This window comes from Thermobia domestica, chromosome 4 (assembly GCF_964235325.1).
Source record: "Thermobia domestica chromosome 4, izTheDome1.hap1.1, whole genome shotgun sequence".
Classification (NCBI taxonomy): Eukaryota; Metazoa; Arthropoda; class Insecta; order Zygentoma; family Lepismatidae; genus Thermobia; species Thermobia domestica.
Window position 1 is genome coordinate 287,992,756 of NC_137457.1, and position 17,663 is coordinate 288,010,418.

The 17,663-nt window shown below is 36.0% G+C and overlaps 1 protein-coding gene across 3 annotated transcripts in view; it reads left to right on the forward strand.

The window, feature by feature from the left end:
* Positions 1–17,663, forward strand: part of LOC145684145 (WD repeat-containing protein 44) — an 86,169-nt gene that overhangs the window by 53,755 nt on the left and 14,751 nt on the right. For all 3 annotated transcript variants that reach the window (XM_081756088.1, XM_081756087.1, XM_081756089.1), the window contains exons 11-15: positions 682–804; positions 4,162–4,293; positions 10,588–10,749; positions 14,848–14,963; positions 17,214–17,341. In XM_081756088.1, the coding sequence (XP_081612214.1) occupies positions 682–804; positions 4,162–4,293; positions 10,588–10,749; positions 14,848–14,963; positions 17,214–17,341 (661 nt within the window). The remainder of the gene's footprint in view (positions 1–681; positions 805–4,161; positions 4,294–10,587; positions 10,750–14,847; positions 14,964–17,213; positions 17,342–17,663) is intronic.

Genomic DNA, 17,663 nt, shown 5'->3' on the forward strand with positions numbered 1-17,663 from the left:
GAAATCCATAGTTTTCGAGGTCGCTGAGATGAACAGTGACACTTCCGATGTGCTTAAATCCAAATTCAGCTCTTTATGTCCAAAATGAAACTTATTCTCCCCATGCGAAGAACGGGTATTCTGGTAGTTTTCTTAAACTGTCTCATAATGTTCGTTTCTCCTGTTTCATTTACTTTTATAATTTTAGTGTAAATTTAATAAAAGCAATGTTAAAACTGTGCTTTTATTTCTTGTAATCAAATTAATTAATTTGTATGATAATAAAAACATAAATTTCAAAAATCTAAACAATTATTCTATTCGTTTTAGTGTGTGAATATTCACATTATTATTCAAAACGAATTATTATTATTATTATTATTATTATTATTATTATTATTATTATTATTATTATTATTATTATTATTGCACAAGTGCACATGGTAAGTATAAAACTGATCATTCTCTGTAACTTTATTTAAAAAATCGTAAATTAATAACAATTCAAGTCTTTGTGTAGAGCAGATTCTAAATGAAAATTAATTAAAATTTATTCAAAAACGTTGCCGGATTAAAGGAAATACAATCATTGATTAAGTACTCCTTTTGATATTGACTGCACATTGTGTTTTAATTTTCTGTTCCAGTATAAAATATAGAATCTCTGCATTTCCATTAAAAGATTACACAATTTATTTTCAGAACTATTTCATTCTGTCATCCTCAATGGATAAAACTGTCCGCTTGTGGCATATTTCCAGGAAAGAATGTTTATGTTGTTTTCAGCATATAGACTTCGTTACAGCAATTGTATTCCATCCAAGGGTAAGTTACCATTATTATCTATCAACGTTAGGTATAATTGAATACAGCTAAATTCTTTGCTGCCAGTAAACCCAGTGTCCATTTCATTATATAATGAAGTTAGAACTCAGAATAAACAATATAGATACATATCTTACTGATTTTGCTAATGCTTAGCGTCATGCGAGTTCATGAAATTGATATGATGGTATATATGATAAATGGAGGAAATTACTATTTTTATATTGCAAATATTTCTCTATGTATATGATTTAATGATATATAAATAGTTGAATACGGCACCGACTTTAAATGATACGAGGGGTGATCAGAAAGTAAGGTTACAAAGCCTGCAGTGAAACGTGTATATGTTATTTCATACAGCCAGTAGATAGTACATACATTAGATTATTTTTTTTGACTTAGTCTCCATATCGTGGGATGAGTTTGAAGATTCCCTCCCGGTAAAAGTCCTGTCCTAGCGTGTTGAGCCACGTTGTCACGAAGTGTATCACCTCCTCGTCTGAAGCGACGAGAACAGGTGAAAGTCACTTGGAGCGAGGTCCAGCTGTAAGAAGGGTGGTCGATGATGTCTCAGCGAATCTGCTTCAACAGTGTGGTGGTCTGAACTGTATGCGGGTGCGCGTTGTCGTGAAGGAAAATGATATTACAGTCTCCCCGTAAACGTCTACCAGCTGAGGGTGAATTTCAGCCACAGTTACATGTTTCGCCCACAGAAATCGAATAAATGAGAACTTTTTCGCTAGATTAATTTTCCAAACAAGTCGCCATTTGTATTTATCTACAACTAGCACCGTAGGTGGCAGAAACTCTGCATAGTTGCCAACTCCATGTATTACAATTTACCGCACACTACTCTCTTCTCGGACGAAACTCCGAAATATCGTCTTTGTAACCTTAGTTTCTGATCCTTCCTCGTAGAATATAAGATTTCTCAAGTAGTGGTAAACATACCGGCACGTAAGCCGGAGACCCAAGTTTGATTCCCTTTAGTCGTGCACTTTTTAACTCTGTATTACAAAATATAATGATACTTCGTATTATTAAAATTAATGCAGCTAAATTAAGTTCTTATAATATGTTAAGGAATTCATAGTTTACCCAACCATGTTATAGATAAATAAAGATTTTATTTATTAGTTACATAGTCGTTTTATTTTCTGTCTCACATTTTACTCATGTTTACATCTGTGAGCTTCTTCCGGGGTAATTTCCTAAGATGAAATTTTTGGAGTTCCTTCTTCACATTCTTGTTTTATTCTTTTGTATACGTGAAGTGTGAATACTTTTTTTTTCTTTTTTTAGTCGTGAATTTGTATCAAATAAGATTTTGTTAAGGGAATCACTCTAGAAAATAATACTTATATAGCACTACAAACGGCCATGGAAAATGTGCACCTAGTTTGATTTGTGCTATAGCGTGTGTGTAATGTAAGAAAGGAAATAAATCAATTATATAGGTGAAATGCTTATTTACTTATACATTCAGTTTTGTTAACAATTGAATCTGCAGTTTAGAAATGAACTAAGTCGAATCTTTTATGACACTGAATTACGAGGTGCATTCAAGTTATATCACCTCCATTTTTTTAATTCAGGACTGGTAACAGACAGAAATGTTCCATTTGTTTTAAAATACGCGAGCTCTCGTTGTCAATGCGGGACAGAGATGACAATAGTATGACACACAGAACTGTAGCGTCAGCGGTGAGAGTGACGACTGTTTTTGATACTTACAATACTCGCAAAATGGTGACGTTTTCGTTACAAGAATAGTGTATAATCATTCGTTTTCTCCTTTTGATGTGACACCCTTCGAAATTCATCGCTAGTTGAGTGAGACATGAGATGATGGTTTCTTGAACGTGTCTAATGCGCGTTGTGGATGCGACAGTTCAAAGAAGGCAGAACGTCGTGTGACAAAAAACGAAGACAATCTCGGCCTCGCACAAGGCGCTCTTACGATATGCTCGAACGAGTAGCGAAAGTTATTTTGGAGGATCGACGAATAAGTGTGGAACACATCGCCTCTAAAGTTGATATTTCTGTGGAATCTGTGCACAACTGCTGCCAGACCAGTTTGTGCAAGGCCGAGATTGTCTTGGTTTGTTGTAACACAACGTTCTGCTTTCTTCGAACTATCTCAACGACGAACGCACATCAAACACACCCATGACATTATCATCACATGTCTCACTCAACTACCGATGAATTTCAAATAGTGTCACACCACGCAAATGAAGAAAACGAATGATTACGTGCTGTTCTTGTAATGAAAACATCCATTTCATGAGTATCGTTAAGTATATAAAACAGTAATCTCTCTCACAGCTGCCGCTACAGTTCTGTGTGCCTGTTGCCATCTCTATCACGCATTGACAACACATGTTTTAAAACAAACAAGACATTACCAGTCCTGAAGAAAGAAAAAAAAAAAGGTGTTACAACTTGAATGTCTCATACGTACAGGTTTTGAATCTGTGAGATAGACAGGGTACACGATGAGCCAGTGGTCCAGTTCACGTTTGGTGCGAAATCCCTGGTTCGATTCCAGACCTTATAACCTGTTGTCAAAGTCAGCAGGTTTTGTCAGAGTTCTCGTTTAATCCTCGAATTGTTTTATCATTTACTTACATGTTTCATTAGACATTTGTTTTTAGCATATACGAGGATTATTCGTAAATTTTATCGCGGTATGCTCAACTTTATTTTTTTCTTTTGTACAAGAGTAAACACATCATTAAATGTACAAAAAAGTATGGAAGCGAGTTATGATACCAGAAGGATTTCAAATGTTATAAAAATGTAACAGAAATGTCCCTGAAATTTGTAGTAGCTGTATTGAAAAATGAAAGAATGTAGTCTCGTCAACAATCACTGAATCAGTGTTGGTTTTGTTGTATATTGAGGATATCTTAAGTCTTGAACCATAAGGAGAACGTCCAGCTGTTAATTGTTACTTAATCCATAAGGAAACCGTCCAGCTATTAACTGTTACGCAAAACTAAAGGTCTCTTCAATCTCTTAACGACACGACGAAGGTTATCTGGATTGATTTGAGCACAGCGTGGTACTAAGTAATGGCAGATCTGGACTTCTTGAAGGCCTCTTAATTGGTCTTCATCGATCAATACCAATGTCTAGGAAATTTCAATACACACACAAATCTCTCCAATGTAGTATGGCAATACCGTTATTTCCCTCAGTTCTAGACACTTGACATGCGCTAGAAAGCCATAATGTCGTAAGGAACATTCTTATGAAAACTTAAGTTGTTACATGTATTCAAAACAGTTGAAAAAAAAAAAAAAAAAAAGTAATCACAACCACAATATAACTACTTCTATTTTCTTCCAGGATGATCGATATTTTTTGAGTGGATCTCTAGATGGAAAGCTAAGGTTGTGGAATATTCCAGATAAAAAGGTAGCAGTTTGGAATGAAGTAGATGGGCAGACCAAATTAATCACAGCAGCTAATTTTTGCCAGGTATGGATTTGTTTTTTTATGTTCCTATTTAAGACCATTTTACCTTCTCTTTAAGAAATAAAGAAAGAACAAAACAGTTTCTCGTAAAGTTAGAAATTCCTGTTGTTGTGTGCTTTACTTGCATATTAGTTTTGATGATAACTTGAGTGTAAAGCGTTCTTGCAGAAAAAAGACACCAACTGTAGACTTGAGAAACTTCGAATAGGCTTTAACGGTTGTGAATGACTGCAGCAAGTATATTCATATTTCAGATCATTTTTGCTCCAAATGTATGCTAATGTATAATTGTTTTAAAATAATGGAGAAGACATTTTATTGATCGGACAGGGTTGTTGGAATTTTCCCCAGCCTAAAATTCCTTTTTTTTTTGTAAAACCCACAATAAAACCCTAAAAAGCCCACCTCAAAAAATATACTTCAAAACATGGATTGAAATTATAACCTGAACGTGATCATAATTACTGTCTTTAATTGTACTTATTAGTATGTACCTAGTATTAGAATTGGCTTAAAATGTGTGTTTGTCAGCAGAACAAAGTACCACTGAAAACAAAAAAGGTTTGGAAATCATGCATATCGAATTTTGTTTGCACTCGAACAAATACGGGGGCCGCGGTGGCTCAGTGGTAGAGCGTTCACCTCTGGTGCTTGGGGTTCTGGGTTCAAACCCTGCTCCCGCCAAGTGAACTTTGTGGTGAACAAACACCGTGTGCGTGGGTTTTCTCGGGGTTCTCCCGTTTCCTCCCACTTTCTTCATTCCATCATTTCATTCATCTCTCATCATCACCATGTCCTTTAGCCTAACCGGCATAACCGTAGGACGTAAAACTCAAAGATTTCATTTCATTTTTCGAACTAATACGCTGTGACAGTGTTCAACTGTAATCTATTATATTAAAGTGAAGAGAATTTTTTGTGTGCTTATATTACTGGGAAACGGCTCAACTGTTTGGAATGGATTTTCGGATGCTGTTGCCATGTGCCTCGAACTGGGTTTTTAATCATGTTCTACGAGGTTGCGGGGGGATCAAAATATATATGAAGAATGTAGTATGTCACAATCTTTTCAACTTAGGAAAGTGAAACTTAACTCTTCATTAAAAATAAGTGGACCTGTGTCCCAACGTTATTGAGAAATACTATTTTATGTGGAAAAAGGGATCACTTTTTGTAATTTGATAACGATGTTGCCTGTTGTTTCTGATCATATCACGGGAAAACGGTTAAGCAGTTTGAAATTAACTTTTGAACATACAGTAGTTAGTACGTATCCAGAGCTGTGTTTTATAACATTACTTTGATTCAAGGGCGCATCCTAGGGGAAGGGGTAGAGGGGGTTAAAAATTATGTAAAAAAAAATACATTATGTCACGAGCCTACCAAGTTAGGAAGATGAAACTCGGTATATAAACTCATTAAAAATAAAGGGGTATGTCACTTCCTGTTTTTGAAAGGAAGAAAGAAAGTGTTTTCCATAATTTCTTCCTTCACATTTAAAATGACGATGCCTGTTTGTAATCGCGTCACGGGGAAATGGTTGAACAGTTTGAAATAAGTTTTTCAACATAGTATCTACCTCAAGGTGGGAATCTTATCATGTAACCTTCCTTAGTAAAGAGCATATTCTAAAGGAGAAAAGGGTTCAAAATTCATACCAAAAATAGAATATCTTATGGAGTTTTTATTACAACACTTTTATTGATATGTGTATAGTAAGGGAGAGAGGAGGTCATGTGTTTTTCATGAACCTAATTCTCCCCGTGCAAAGGATGGGCATTTCGACTAGTATAGAATAAGAAGCAATACGATTACGTTTCCGAAATTACTCAAGATGTACCTGTATCTTCTCAACACTAACGGCAATCAGATCGTGAAACTTCCTAATTCTTCTTTCTTATCTGGTGAAGCATACGAAGCACAGTGTAATTATTGTCCAAAAAGAAGAAGAAGAAAAAGCGGCTCCTCATTCATAAAATCTATTGTAAGAAAGCAATTTGGCAACTGAAAATTAAAAAAAAAAAAAATCCATTTCCAACATTTCAGTTTACAAAAAATACTTTTTTATTTTAGAAAAGCGACATCCATTCAATAGTCATTTTTATTTCTGGCTCCTGAACTTACGGCACTATTCAAGTATTTGTGTGCCCTGCTTTGAGAGAAACTAAAAGAATCTTTAATCAGGATGGCTGGCTCAAGGATTTGAATCCTGAGTGTAAGAGATTTTATTCCTATTCTGTATTACCGTACATAAAATTATCCACCACTTTGGTACTCTAGAAAATCGTGTACTCTCTTCTTTCTAGAAATCGAAATATAACTGTTAGGTTAGGAATTAGATTACTGGGCTGTTGGCATCTATGGCGATGTTAGCCCGTCAGTATGAGGATGGCGTCCCTAACCGATCACGCTATCCGAGTAAAGGGTAGGAACCAAGGATCTTATAAAATAGAGGATCTGCCCTTACAACAAAATCTTGAAGCCATACGTCACAGTTTCGCCACCCCTACTCTGCCCACTTCGCCCAATAGGATCGCAATGTTTTGAGACAACAATCATGGCGGAAACGAAAGTAGCCAATCAGACGATGGCAGAAACGAGAGTAGCCAATCAGACGATAGCAGAAACGAGAGTAGCCAATCAGACGATGGCAGAAACGAGAGTAGCCAATCAGACGATGGCAGAAACGAGAGTAGCCAATCAGACGATAGCAGAAACGAGAGTAGCCAATCAGACGATGGCAGAAACGAGAGTAGCCAATCAGACGATGGCAGAAACGAGAGTAGCCAATCAGACGATGGCAGAAACGAGAGTAGCCAATCAGACGATGGCAGAAACGAGAGTAGCCAATCAGACGATGGCAGAAACGAGAGTAGCCAATCAGACGATGGCAGAAACGAGAGTAGCCAATCAGACGATGGCAGAAACGAGAGTAGCCAATCAGACGATGGCAGAAACGAGAGTAGGCAATCAGACGATGGCAGAAACGAGAGTAGCCAATCAGACGTGCCATGCTAGGTTGTTTTTTGGCTTCATCGATTTAATAGAATGAAGATACATATGGGCAGATCCTCTATTTATAACATCCTTGGTAGGAACAAAAGATTGAGATCGGCCTGAGACGTGTATATTAGGTACCATCCCGGCAAAGAGAAAAACCCAGGAAAATCACACTCAGGATGGCTGGCCTGAAAAAGCTTTTACACTTCCGAACGAGTGTCCACACCGGAAAATATAAGCGAGTGTCAGTGTTGCAAGGTGTATCTCACAAAACGCGGATGAGCCTCACGGATTTCGTGATATTTTTCTTTCTTTGTTATTTTTAAAATTAAATGAAATGAAATCTTTGAGTTTTACGTCCCACGTTTATGCCGGTTAGGCTAAAGGAGACGGTGATGATGAGTAATGAATGAAATGGTGGAATGAAGAAAGTGGGAGGAAACGGGAGAACCCCGAGAAAACCCCCACACACGGTGTTTGTCCATCACAACGTTCACTTGGCGGGGGCTGGGATCGAACCCGGGACCCCAAGCACCAGAGGTGAATGCTCTACCACTGAGCCACCGCGGCCCCTCGGGATTAAAGAGAATGTGATGATCAGATGGATGATAATGGTGGCGTGACGAAAGTGGGAAGAAACAGGACAGTCCCGAGAAAATCCTTGCATACGTATTTGTCCACTACAAAGTGCATTTGGAGGAAGCTGGGATCAAACTAAGAACCCGGGCCAGAGGTGAATCAATGTGGCCCCACAAGGAATTTCATAGTTTCATTTGTACAATAGAACATAATTCCTCATATGGTATTTTAAATAAGAATGTGGCTTTAAATATACGTACAAAATTTAATAAAACCCAATTTTACCCAATAAAACCCACTGGGCTGGGCTTTTTCTTAAAATACTCTGGGTTTTTCACAATCCTGTGATCGGATAACTTTTGTTTACAAATAAGCATTGGAGGGAGAGTAAAGATGTGGACCCATTACTATCAAGCAAGATAAAAGTTTTTTTTTTTTTTTTTCTTTTGGTCCATTCATTTATTCATTAGTAGAAGATTTAATGTTTTGGAGACCAAGGCAAAATTATAGTTTAGCCAATTCATTCAAGAAATTATTCATTAGGAAATTAGGAACCAGTTTTTCCAGAGCAGAGTTGTAAGAAATTTTATTCCTTTCCTTGACTGAAATAAGGTTCAGCACATGGCATTGCAGTGAACTCTCGTTTCTGTTGTACTTCTGTACTTCAGCATGTGCATTGCTGTTATAATACTATGCTTCTTCCACATATATGTGGACATCAAAACAAACAACAAAATATATCGACAAAAACTCGAAAGCGGCGTCGTTTACGAGTTATGAGCGTGGGAAATTTGGCGGCACGGAAGTTCGACACGTTATAGCACAGTTGGTGTGGAATTGCATACAGGAAGTTACAGGCGTAGTATTCAACAATATCAAAATCAAACCTATAGAACAATTGCGCAAGGGATTCCCCAAAGGAAGCAGTGGATTCCCGCATATGTTTGCAAGTAAAGATTGGTCAAAATGAACTGGAATGGAAAGAGTAATTAATATTAAAGTAGAATTCGTCTGTACCATATCAGAATCAGATACAGTATGGAGAACTGTGGAGTTGCTATTAGTGGTTGCATAACAACTAGTAAACACGTTTCAACCATACCAGAAACATTATTGTATTATTGAAGGTTAGATTAATTTGTTATCAATGCATGCAACGTTATATTCTCCATTGGTAGTATGACAAACAAATATGGGAGTCGTTTTCGTAACACTTTGTTGTTTAACCCACAAAATAATATTTTCTACGTCCTGTATTATTATGTTGTCAAACCTGTCGTGTACATGATATGTAGATTGTCCTGTACACTGACGCACCCTGCGATGAAATAAATGTTTTGTGGTGCGAAGTTAGATTTGGTAGTGTAGTAATAATTAAGAATATATATCGTAGAAAAAAAAGATGCATATTTATTTTATTTTTATAATTCAGCATGATTAAAAGTCAGCACATTCATGAAAATGAATCTATTCATCAGGAATATGTTCCTCGAAGTACTTTAGAAATTCGTGAATAGTTTCGAGCTATTAAACTCCTGAGAGTTCCTGGTAAATCGATTTGATGATAAATTGTCAAAACTATAAAAACGTAACATATTTTATTTTACAAGATTATATTTTATACACAAAATATAGTTTCTTTGTAGAACAAACAAAGAGTGAAAAGGTGAATGATTGGGCTGCGAAACGAATCCGGGATACCATGCCGATGCTTAACCAGTGCTCCACTCAGTCCGTTTCCCAGAACAGCCACATACCACATACTCTTTTCTCCTGAAGTCGGTGCTCTCCACTCAGACCACAAAACAGTGGATAGCACCGACTTCAGGAGTGAGAGACTATTGTGGCTATTCTGGGAAGCGGACTGAGTGGCGTAGTGGTTGATGCATCGGCATGGTATGCCGAAGATCCTGGGTTCGAGTCTCGATCCAGTCATTCACTTTTTCACTCTGTGTATTGTTGAAATTGGCACCTACAGAGGATCTGATATACAAAAATAAATTTAAATTGGTTGTTTCCTCCTTTTATTAATATATACTGTTACTTTGTATTTGTGTGATTATTATCTTAATATTTCAACCACCTTCCTCATTTTGGCATTTACTAGGGTAGGAAGCTTGTATTTGAGGAGAGTGCGAGTGTTTTAATCTTCATAATTTCCTTTTTTTTCTTATAAAACTAATTAATATTTAAATTCATGTAAAAACACTGACTAAAATTGATTGGAATTACAACCACCTTTCTTGACACCATAGAATAAGTTCATACCAACGGCAAAGCTTCGGAGTTGTAATTGTGGGTTTTGTCTTAAGTAACCCAAATTCTTTCATGAAGTTGGCACCATGTCTATATTTTCACATTCATGTTAAATTTTGTTTCAGAAAATAGTCGAGTTAGATATATTGTTTAAAAGTATAAAAGAAATTTGGTGATTTCTTATACAATTCCATTACAATATGCTAGAAACGGTATGTGGCAAAAGTAAACTAAATTTACCAGCAGGTTCAAAAGAGGTTGTTATAGTCAGTGTTTTCACATAAAGTTAAATAGTACTAACTAGTTTTACAAGGAAAAGAAGAAGAAATCTCGAAGATTTAAAGAACTCACACTCTCCTGATGGTGAGAGGAAAGCAGATGATTGAATTATCGGTCGAATTATTTGACAAAACTTTACTTTTACTTGGACTAGTGCTGTTTACATATATATTTGTTTTTCAGAATGGAAAATTTGCTGTAGTTGGTTCTTATGACGGTAGATGTATATTTTACAATACTGAGCAGTTAAAGTATCATACACAAATACATGTACGCTCTACTAGAGGCAAAAACTCCAAAGGGAGAAAAATTAGTGGCATTGAACCTATGCCTGGGGAAGACAAGGTATGTATTTGTAGTTATAGGAAAACAGTGGCTTTAACTGACTTAAACTTACATATGTCCATGTTCTTTGAAATCAGGTAGATGAGTTTGATTTCTGGATATTTCAGAGAACAATTTTTTTTTTTTTAATTTTCAACAGACAAGTCTCCTACTTAATGATACTTACATAGATGTATTTAAAATAAGAGAAAGTATATGCTAGTAGTTACATTTTCAGTTGATTATTTCCAAGTAACTTACAAATTTTTAAAGTTTTCCTTTGACTGTATTTATTCCATAAAATGTTACACGTTGCTAAAAATATGTAAAAATTACCAATACGTGATTAAGTAGAGGACATGTTCCTTACTTCAAGGAACTTGCAAGTAAATTTAATTAATTTCATTTAATAATTATAAATTTATTTATTTTTTATTTTTTTTTATTTTTTATTTTTTTATTTTATTTTACTTATTTTTTTATTATTTTATTTTATTTTATTTATTTATTTATTTTTTTTTTTTGCGAAGAATCTGGTTTAAAATTTAGTTTTGAGGACGATAGCAGGGAAGATGTGATGGTGGGTGGGCAGGGTGTCTATCGGTCACGAAAGTCACGAATGTCACGAAAAAGTCAGAAAACGGTCATGAAAGTCAAGAAAAAGTCACGAAATTTAGATTTTTGGGTCACGATTTTTTGTTATCTGTACTAATATAATTACAGACTGGAAAATTTTGTTCAATAAAATATCAAAATTCACCACCAAAATTGTCCATAGTCGGCTTTGGGCGCTAGCAAAGCATGCTTCTATCGCATGCATGAAAATTCGGCCTAATTCGTACCCAAATTCCTTCGTGAGAATGTTACGAAATTTTATGGTTTGATAAAGAATAGGTCAAAAATGCATGAAATTTTGGCCTAATTCGTACCCAAATTCCTTCGTGAGAATGTTACGAAATTTTATGGTTTGATAAAGAAAGGTCATGAAAAAGTCATGAAATTTCATTTTGAAATTTTAGTAGACACCCTGGTGTATCATCGTTATTATGAAAATGAAAAATCGAATTCGAGATTCATAATAGATTTCGTGATAACTACCGAACCAAATTTTAAACCTAATGTTTTTAGAAGTTTATCCACGAGGAGGGGATCTAACTTTCTTCATATTTCAAATATAAGGGTATCGACAGTGTAAGAACACTGGCTTCTTATGTAAAGGTAAAAACACAGGTCGTCCAACCATTTCTAATGAAACAGTGGAGCGAGTTAGGGCGCTTTCCCATGTCTCCTGGATTCTCCAATACGTCAGTTTCTGATTTTCTTTCCTTTGGAGGCATGAGAAAGACACAGTGTATATGCTTCCACTACCAACAACTTTAGGTAAACTCCAGAATCGGATTACAACTGCAGGGGGCACAGTGGCTCAGTGATAGAGTGCTTACCTCTGCTACATTGGATCCCTGGTTCGATCCCCGGTCAAGTATGTAGTGGACAATATCATATCCGTAGATTTTCTCGGGGTACTCTCGTTTCCTTCCACTGTCTCATTCTAGTAATTCTTTCATCATCGTTAACTTGCCTTAATCATCGTCTCCCTTAGCCTAAAGAACATAATCCTGGGACGCTAAACTGAAAGATTTCATTTCATTACAACTGCATTTATTACAATTAGTAGGGATATGATACACCGCATGTGAGGCGAACCAGACTACCACATAGATATATCATGCGACAAAAGGCAGCTATATCAAACAATTGTAATAGTATGTCTTGTACACTTTCTGTATATTTTCAGTGCTTGGGGTCCCGGGTTCGATCCCAGCCCCCGCCAAGTGAACTTCGTGGTGGACAAACACCGTGTGCGTGGGTTTTCTTGGGGTTCTCCCGTTTCCTCCCACTCTTCATTCCACCATTTCATTCGTTACTCATCATCACCGTCTCCTTTAGCCTCACCGGCATAACCATGGGACGTAAAACTCAAAGATTTCATTTTTTCTGTATATTTTCGTATATATCATTCGTTATTTTATATGTTATACAATTTTAAATACAACTCTTTCAAACCCAATAAATCATTTATAATCACCCTATACATTTTTTTTTTTTTTGAACAGCCTATAATAATATTAATTTGAATGCGCAAAGTAAGTACTTGTTGAATTTCTTGATACTATTGCCTCTTCCGGTGGTTTACAGTATAATGAATTTGGTAAACTTGTTTATAACTTTTCAATGCTTCACACAATCTACTTTCTGGCATCTACTTTCAGAGTTTTCAAAAGAAAATTTGAGTAAGATTTTGGGTTCCCTTATAACCGTAGACTAGCGCGCTTGCTTTTTGGATGTCCACATTCACAAATTTAAGACCAACTGAGAGTATAGCACCTCAGTTCGCATTTATCCTTGTTTTAATAGTAAATCCTGTGCTTCGCAAGCGTGGGGATTCAGTGATAAAATGCTACATGTGGTTTGAATGGTTCGTGGTTCGATCCTCGGCTATATGAATTTGTAGTGGACAACATCGTGTTCATGGGATTTCTCGGGGTGATTCTATATTTTTATTCTATCAATTATTTCATAATCATTCACTTGCATTAATTATTCGCTCCGTTTAGCCTAAAAGGCACAATTAACTAACTAACTAACTCGATAGCCTATGGAACCCGGAGGTTCAATGCCGCGTTCACAAAAGCTTTCCACTGACTTCTATCCTTAGCCATTTGGATCCAGTTTCTACTTTGTATTCCTATCTATGCGAGATCCATCTTAATATTGTCTTCCCATCTGCGCCTAGGTCTTCCTAATGGTCGTTTTCCGATTGGTCTTCCAGTCAAGACTTTGAAAGCGTTTCTACTTTCTTCCATTCTAGCTACATGACCTGCCCACCTAAGCCTCCTAGACTTGACGACCCTAACAATGTTGGGTAAACCGTATAAATTATGTAGTTCCTCGTTATGAAGTTTCCGCCATTCCCCATTCCCGTTCCTCTTGGGTCCGAAAATTCGTCTAAGGATCTTGTTCTCAAATACTTTCAGTCTATGTTCTTCCCTCAGAGTAAGCGACCATGTTTCGCAACCATACAGAACAGGCATGATTATCGTTTTGTATATTTTAAGCTTCAAATTTCTCGACAGAATTCGCGACGACAAGAGATTTTAAACCGAATAGTAACACGAATTCCCTGCTTTTAGTCGACATTTAATTTCTTCGTGAATATGATTTTCGTCTGTTAATATTGATCCTAGATATTTGAAAGTATCCACTTTATCAAAAGTATTATTTAATATTTAACGCATCCACAATTTGCTGTATTACGGTCCCGACGCACTTCCATGTATTTAGTTTTCTCTGCATTTACTTCTAAACCCATGTCCCTGCAAGCGTTTAATAAAATCTCTGCATTTCTTTCTATTGTTCTCCTATCATCCCCTATTAAATTTACATCATCAGCATAACCTGGTGAATACCGTTCAACTCTAGGCCCTGGCTGCTATCTTGGATTTTCCTTATAGCGTATTCCAGAACAAAGTTAAATAATAATGGCGACAACGCATCTCCTTGTTTCAGGCCATTTTCGACGTGAAAGCTCGTGGACAAAAATTTTCCTACCCGGACTTTACTTTGGGATTCATTTAAACATATCTTAATTAATCTAATTAGCTTTCTCGGTATTCCAAGTTCTGTAAGAACGATGTATAATGTTTCTCTCCTAACCGAGTCGTACGCCTTTCTAAAATCAATAAATAGTTGATGTACCGGGGTATTGTACTCCCACTTTTTTTCGAGTATTTGGCGAATGGTAAATATTTGGTCGATAGTTGATCGATTTCGTCTAAATCCGCACTGATAATCTTCAATAATTTCATCTGCGTAGGGGGTCAATCTTGCTAATAGAATATTTGAAAGGATTTTATAGGATGTTGACAGAAGAGAAATGCCTCGATAATTATTAGTCAGATTTGTCGCTTTTCTTATGAATTGGAACAATGATTGATTCTTTCCACTCTTGTGGCAATTCTTCCTTGTTCCAGATCTAAAAGGCATAATTGTAGGATGTAATTTAACTTTTCAGTTTCGTGCTTCAAATGAACATATAATCATAAATTTATTTTATTTCAGATCCTAGTCACTTCTAATGATAGCAGAATACGGCTGTACGATCTACGAGATCTTAATTTATCATGTAAATATAAAGGTTATGTGAATGTGAGTAGTCAAATCAAGGCAAGTTTTAGGTAAGTTGTTCTTCTAAAGGTAATTTTGTCTAAAGTTATTCTTCATATATTTTTAATCTTCAGAATTACAAATTTTAAAAACAAAAAACGTTTTTTTCGAAAATGTTACAATATAGTTTTAAGACTATCCCTTACAAGCTGACAATATGGGCTATTTAACCTTTTCCTGAGCAAAGCTCGCTTAATAATCATTTATTTACAATTTTTTATTTGCTTTAGTAATGGGTGAAAACATTGTTTAAACTTGAATTGAATGTTTACATATGCTTCTTCCATATTCCATAGTTCTGAGGTGTTACTTGCATTTTATAATCAAGGTAACAAAAGGCCCCTTTCGAATATAATTATTTTATTGCCAGATGTCTTAATCATTATATTTCTATGTTTATTTTGTCTCGATTTTAAACATAAGCCAATATTAGTGGGAATTAAGCTTTCAACAGTACCAAGTATGTTCAACTTCGGGAACGAATACCTCCTGTGGCAAACAAAAGGGTTAATTGCACGTCTATATATTCCACGTGCTCGCTAGGACTTAGGTCTGGAGACCTAGTAGGCCAGAACAGATAGTATACAAAACACACTGTATTCCGTAAAGGTATGGGGGGCGCGTTTTATTCTGCTGGAAGATGGAGTTCTGGAGAGTCATGATAAAGTTGGAACGCAGGGCGCACTAGTTGTACTTCCCTGAATGAAGACTAGAGGTGAGAGGATGTGTAAGCCTACAGTTTAATACCAGAATAACAGGTGTGTGTGTGTGTTCCCTATAACGAGCCGAACACTGGATCTTGCGCTCATCTACACGTCTACGGTAATGTCTAAAATGTTGTTACTGTGTCCAAAACAGAGGTGATTCTAATTGACTGAATACCACGACCTCCACTTGCCTCGTCAGTGCAGTCTTTCGTGACAAAACCAAGGACGTGACGGCGATGATTAGGTATGAGAGGTAATCGGATAATCGTGTCAGAGAAACGGAGGAATATATACTTGCCACCTACAATTCATTGTTTAGTGTTCACGCGCCCATAGGGTGGACCATGATAGCTCTAATTGCACTAACGGTCGACATTTTATCAATTACGGTGGCCTGAACGATCCTTCTGTCCAGGTGCATAGCAAGAGCACAGGAAGGTACATCTAAAAAGAACTCTCTTCCTCTCATCGTGTACATTACCGATGGACCACTGACACATCACAACCGACACCAACGGCAATTCTGAGAAACTACAATTTCGCCACGCTCAAAGTCATTTAACTGTACAATCGGTGTTTGCTGGCGTTGTTGTAGCATGGCAGACAAACTGTGATCTCACACAGTGGATTCGCACAGAACTACACTCACCGTGTTATCCGACTACCTGTAAAATACTAGTTGCTTGATTTTTATGGTATTCGGCGTGTTGGGGCTTCTCTGTAAACACATTGTGTGATAGAATTTCGTTCGAATCGGACGACGTATACAGTGTATTCATAAAAGTATTTACATCAGTACATTACATAAAAATAATAAGATGACTATGTTCATGTGTAACGGAAAGATTAGCGTGCTTGATCCCAGGTTCATTGTTCGTGGGACACGCATAATTTATTGTGTTTACTAATTGAAGAGTACTTCAATTAAGAGGAGAGAAAGATCATCTATAAAGCCAGAAATAATAGCCTTGGAAATCAACGCGCTGATCATGCATCACCCAGTAGAACATTGATTATCTAATCGGTCGTACCCCGGCAGGTAGAAGTGGAGGAGTGTCCAGTTAATTTTAATATAATTAATAGGCGCAAAATAGAGCAGCTGTGTAATACTTCGTGCTGTTTTATAAAATTACGAAATAACTAAAATGTGTAACTTAAAGGTACAACGATCACGGGAGTTGAAACCCACGTTTCTTATAAAGTCATGAAATAACAAATAAATGTTGTACTCCACACAGAATAAAACTCAAATTAATTCTGACAAGATGTAAAATATATGTGTATTCGGATTAAATTGTCGCTAAAAGTAAACATGTTTTTAAGATCTGAAGTAAATGGTAAATTATTTTACTTTTGCAATTCAGTTGGGGAATTTTTAATTTCTCCCTTAACTAATGTTAGTCTTCCAGGACTCAAAACACTACTCTTTATTGCAGTAACGTGTAATGTATAGTATTATTATTTTTATAGTAAGTAATGAATTATACTTTAAATAGCAAACGTAATACAATATGAAATAGAGTTACCTCTTACTTATATTAATTTTAATTTCAGTCATGATGGCAAATACATAGTAAGTGGTTCAGAGAATCAGTGTATTTATATTTGGAAGACTCATCATGACTATGCAAAGTTTTCTTCCGTCCGACGAGATCGCAATGATTTCTGGGAAGGCATCAAAGGTATATATATTTGTGAACATTTTTATTTACTTGAATTTGTTTCATGCTGTAGTTTTCTCTTGATATTAATTCCTTAGTATTACATTCAATTTATTCCACGTATTTGAGCAAAGAATGCTTAGTATTTTTAATTTTAAAAAAATATATTATTGCAAATCTAATTACGTGTACGTTGATGATTATTTATAATTATCAGTATTGTACAATTGTCAACGAAAACTTCTTCTTATTCCTCCAAATTATGTTACATATAACTTAAACCAAAAATCACATGTAGGAAAATTAAATTTTTCTACAAGCTTCTTTAGTGAATATTCGTGAT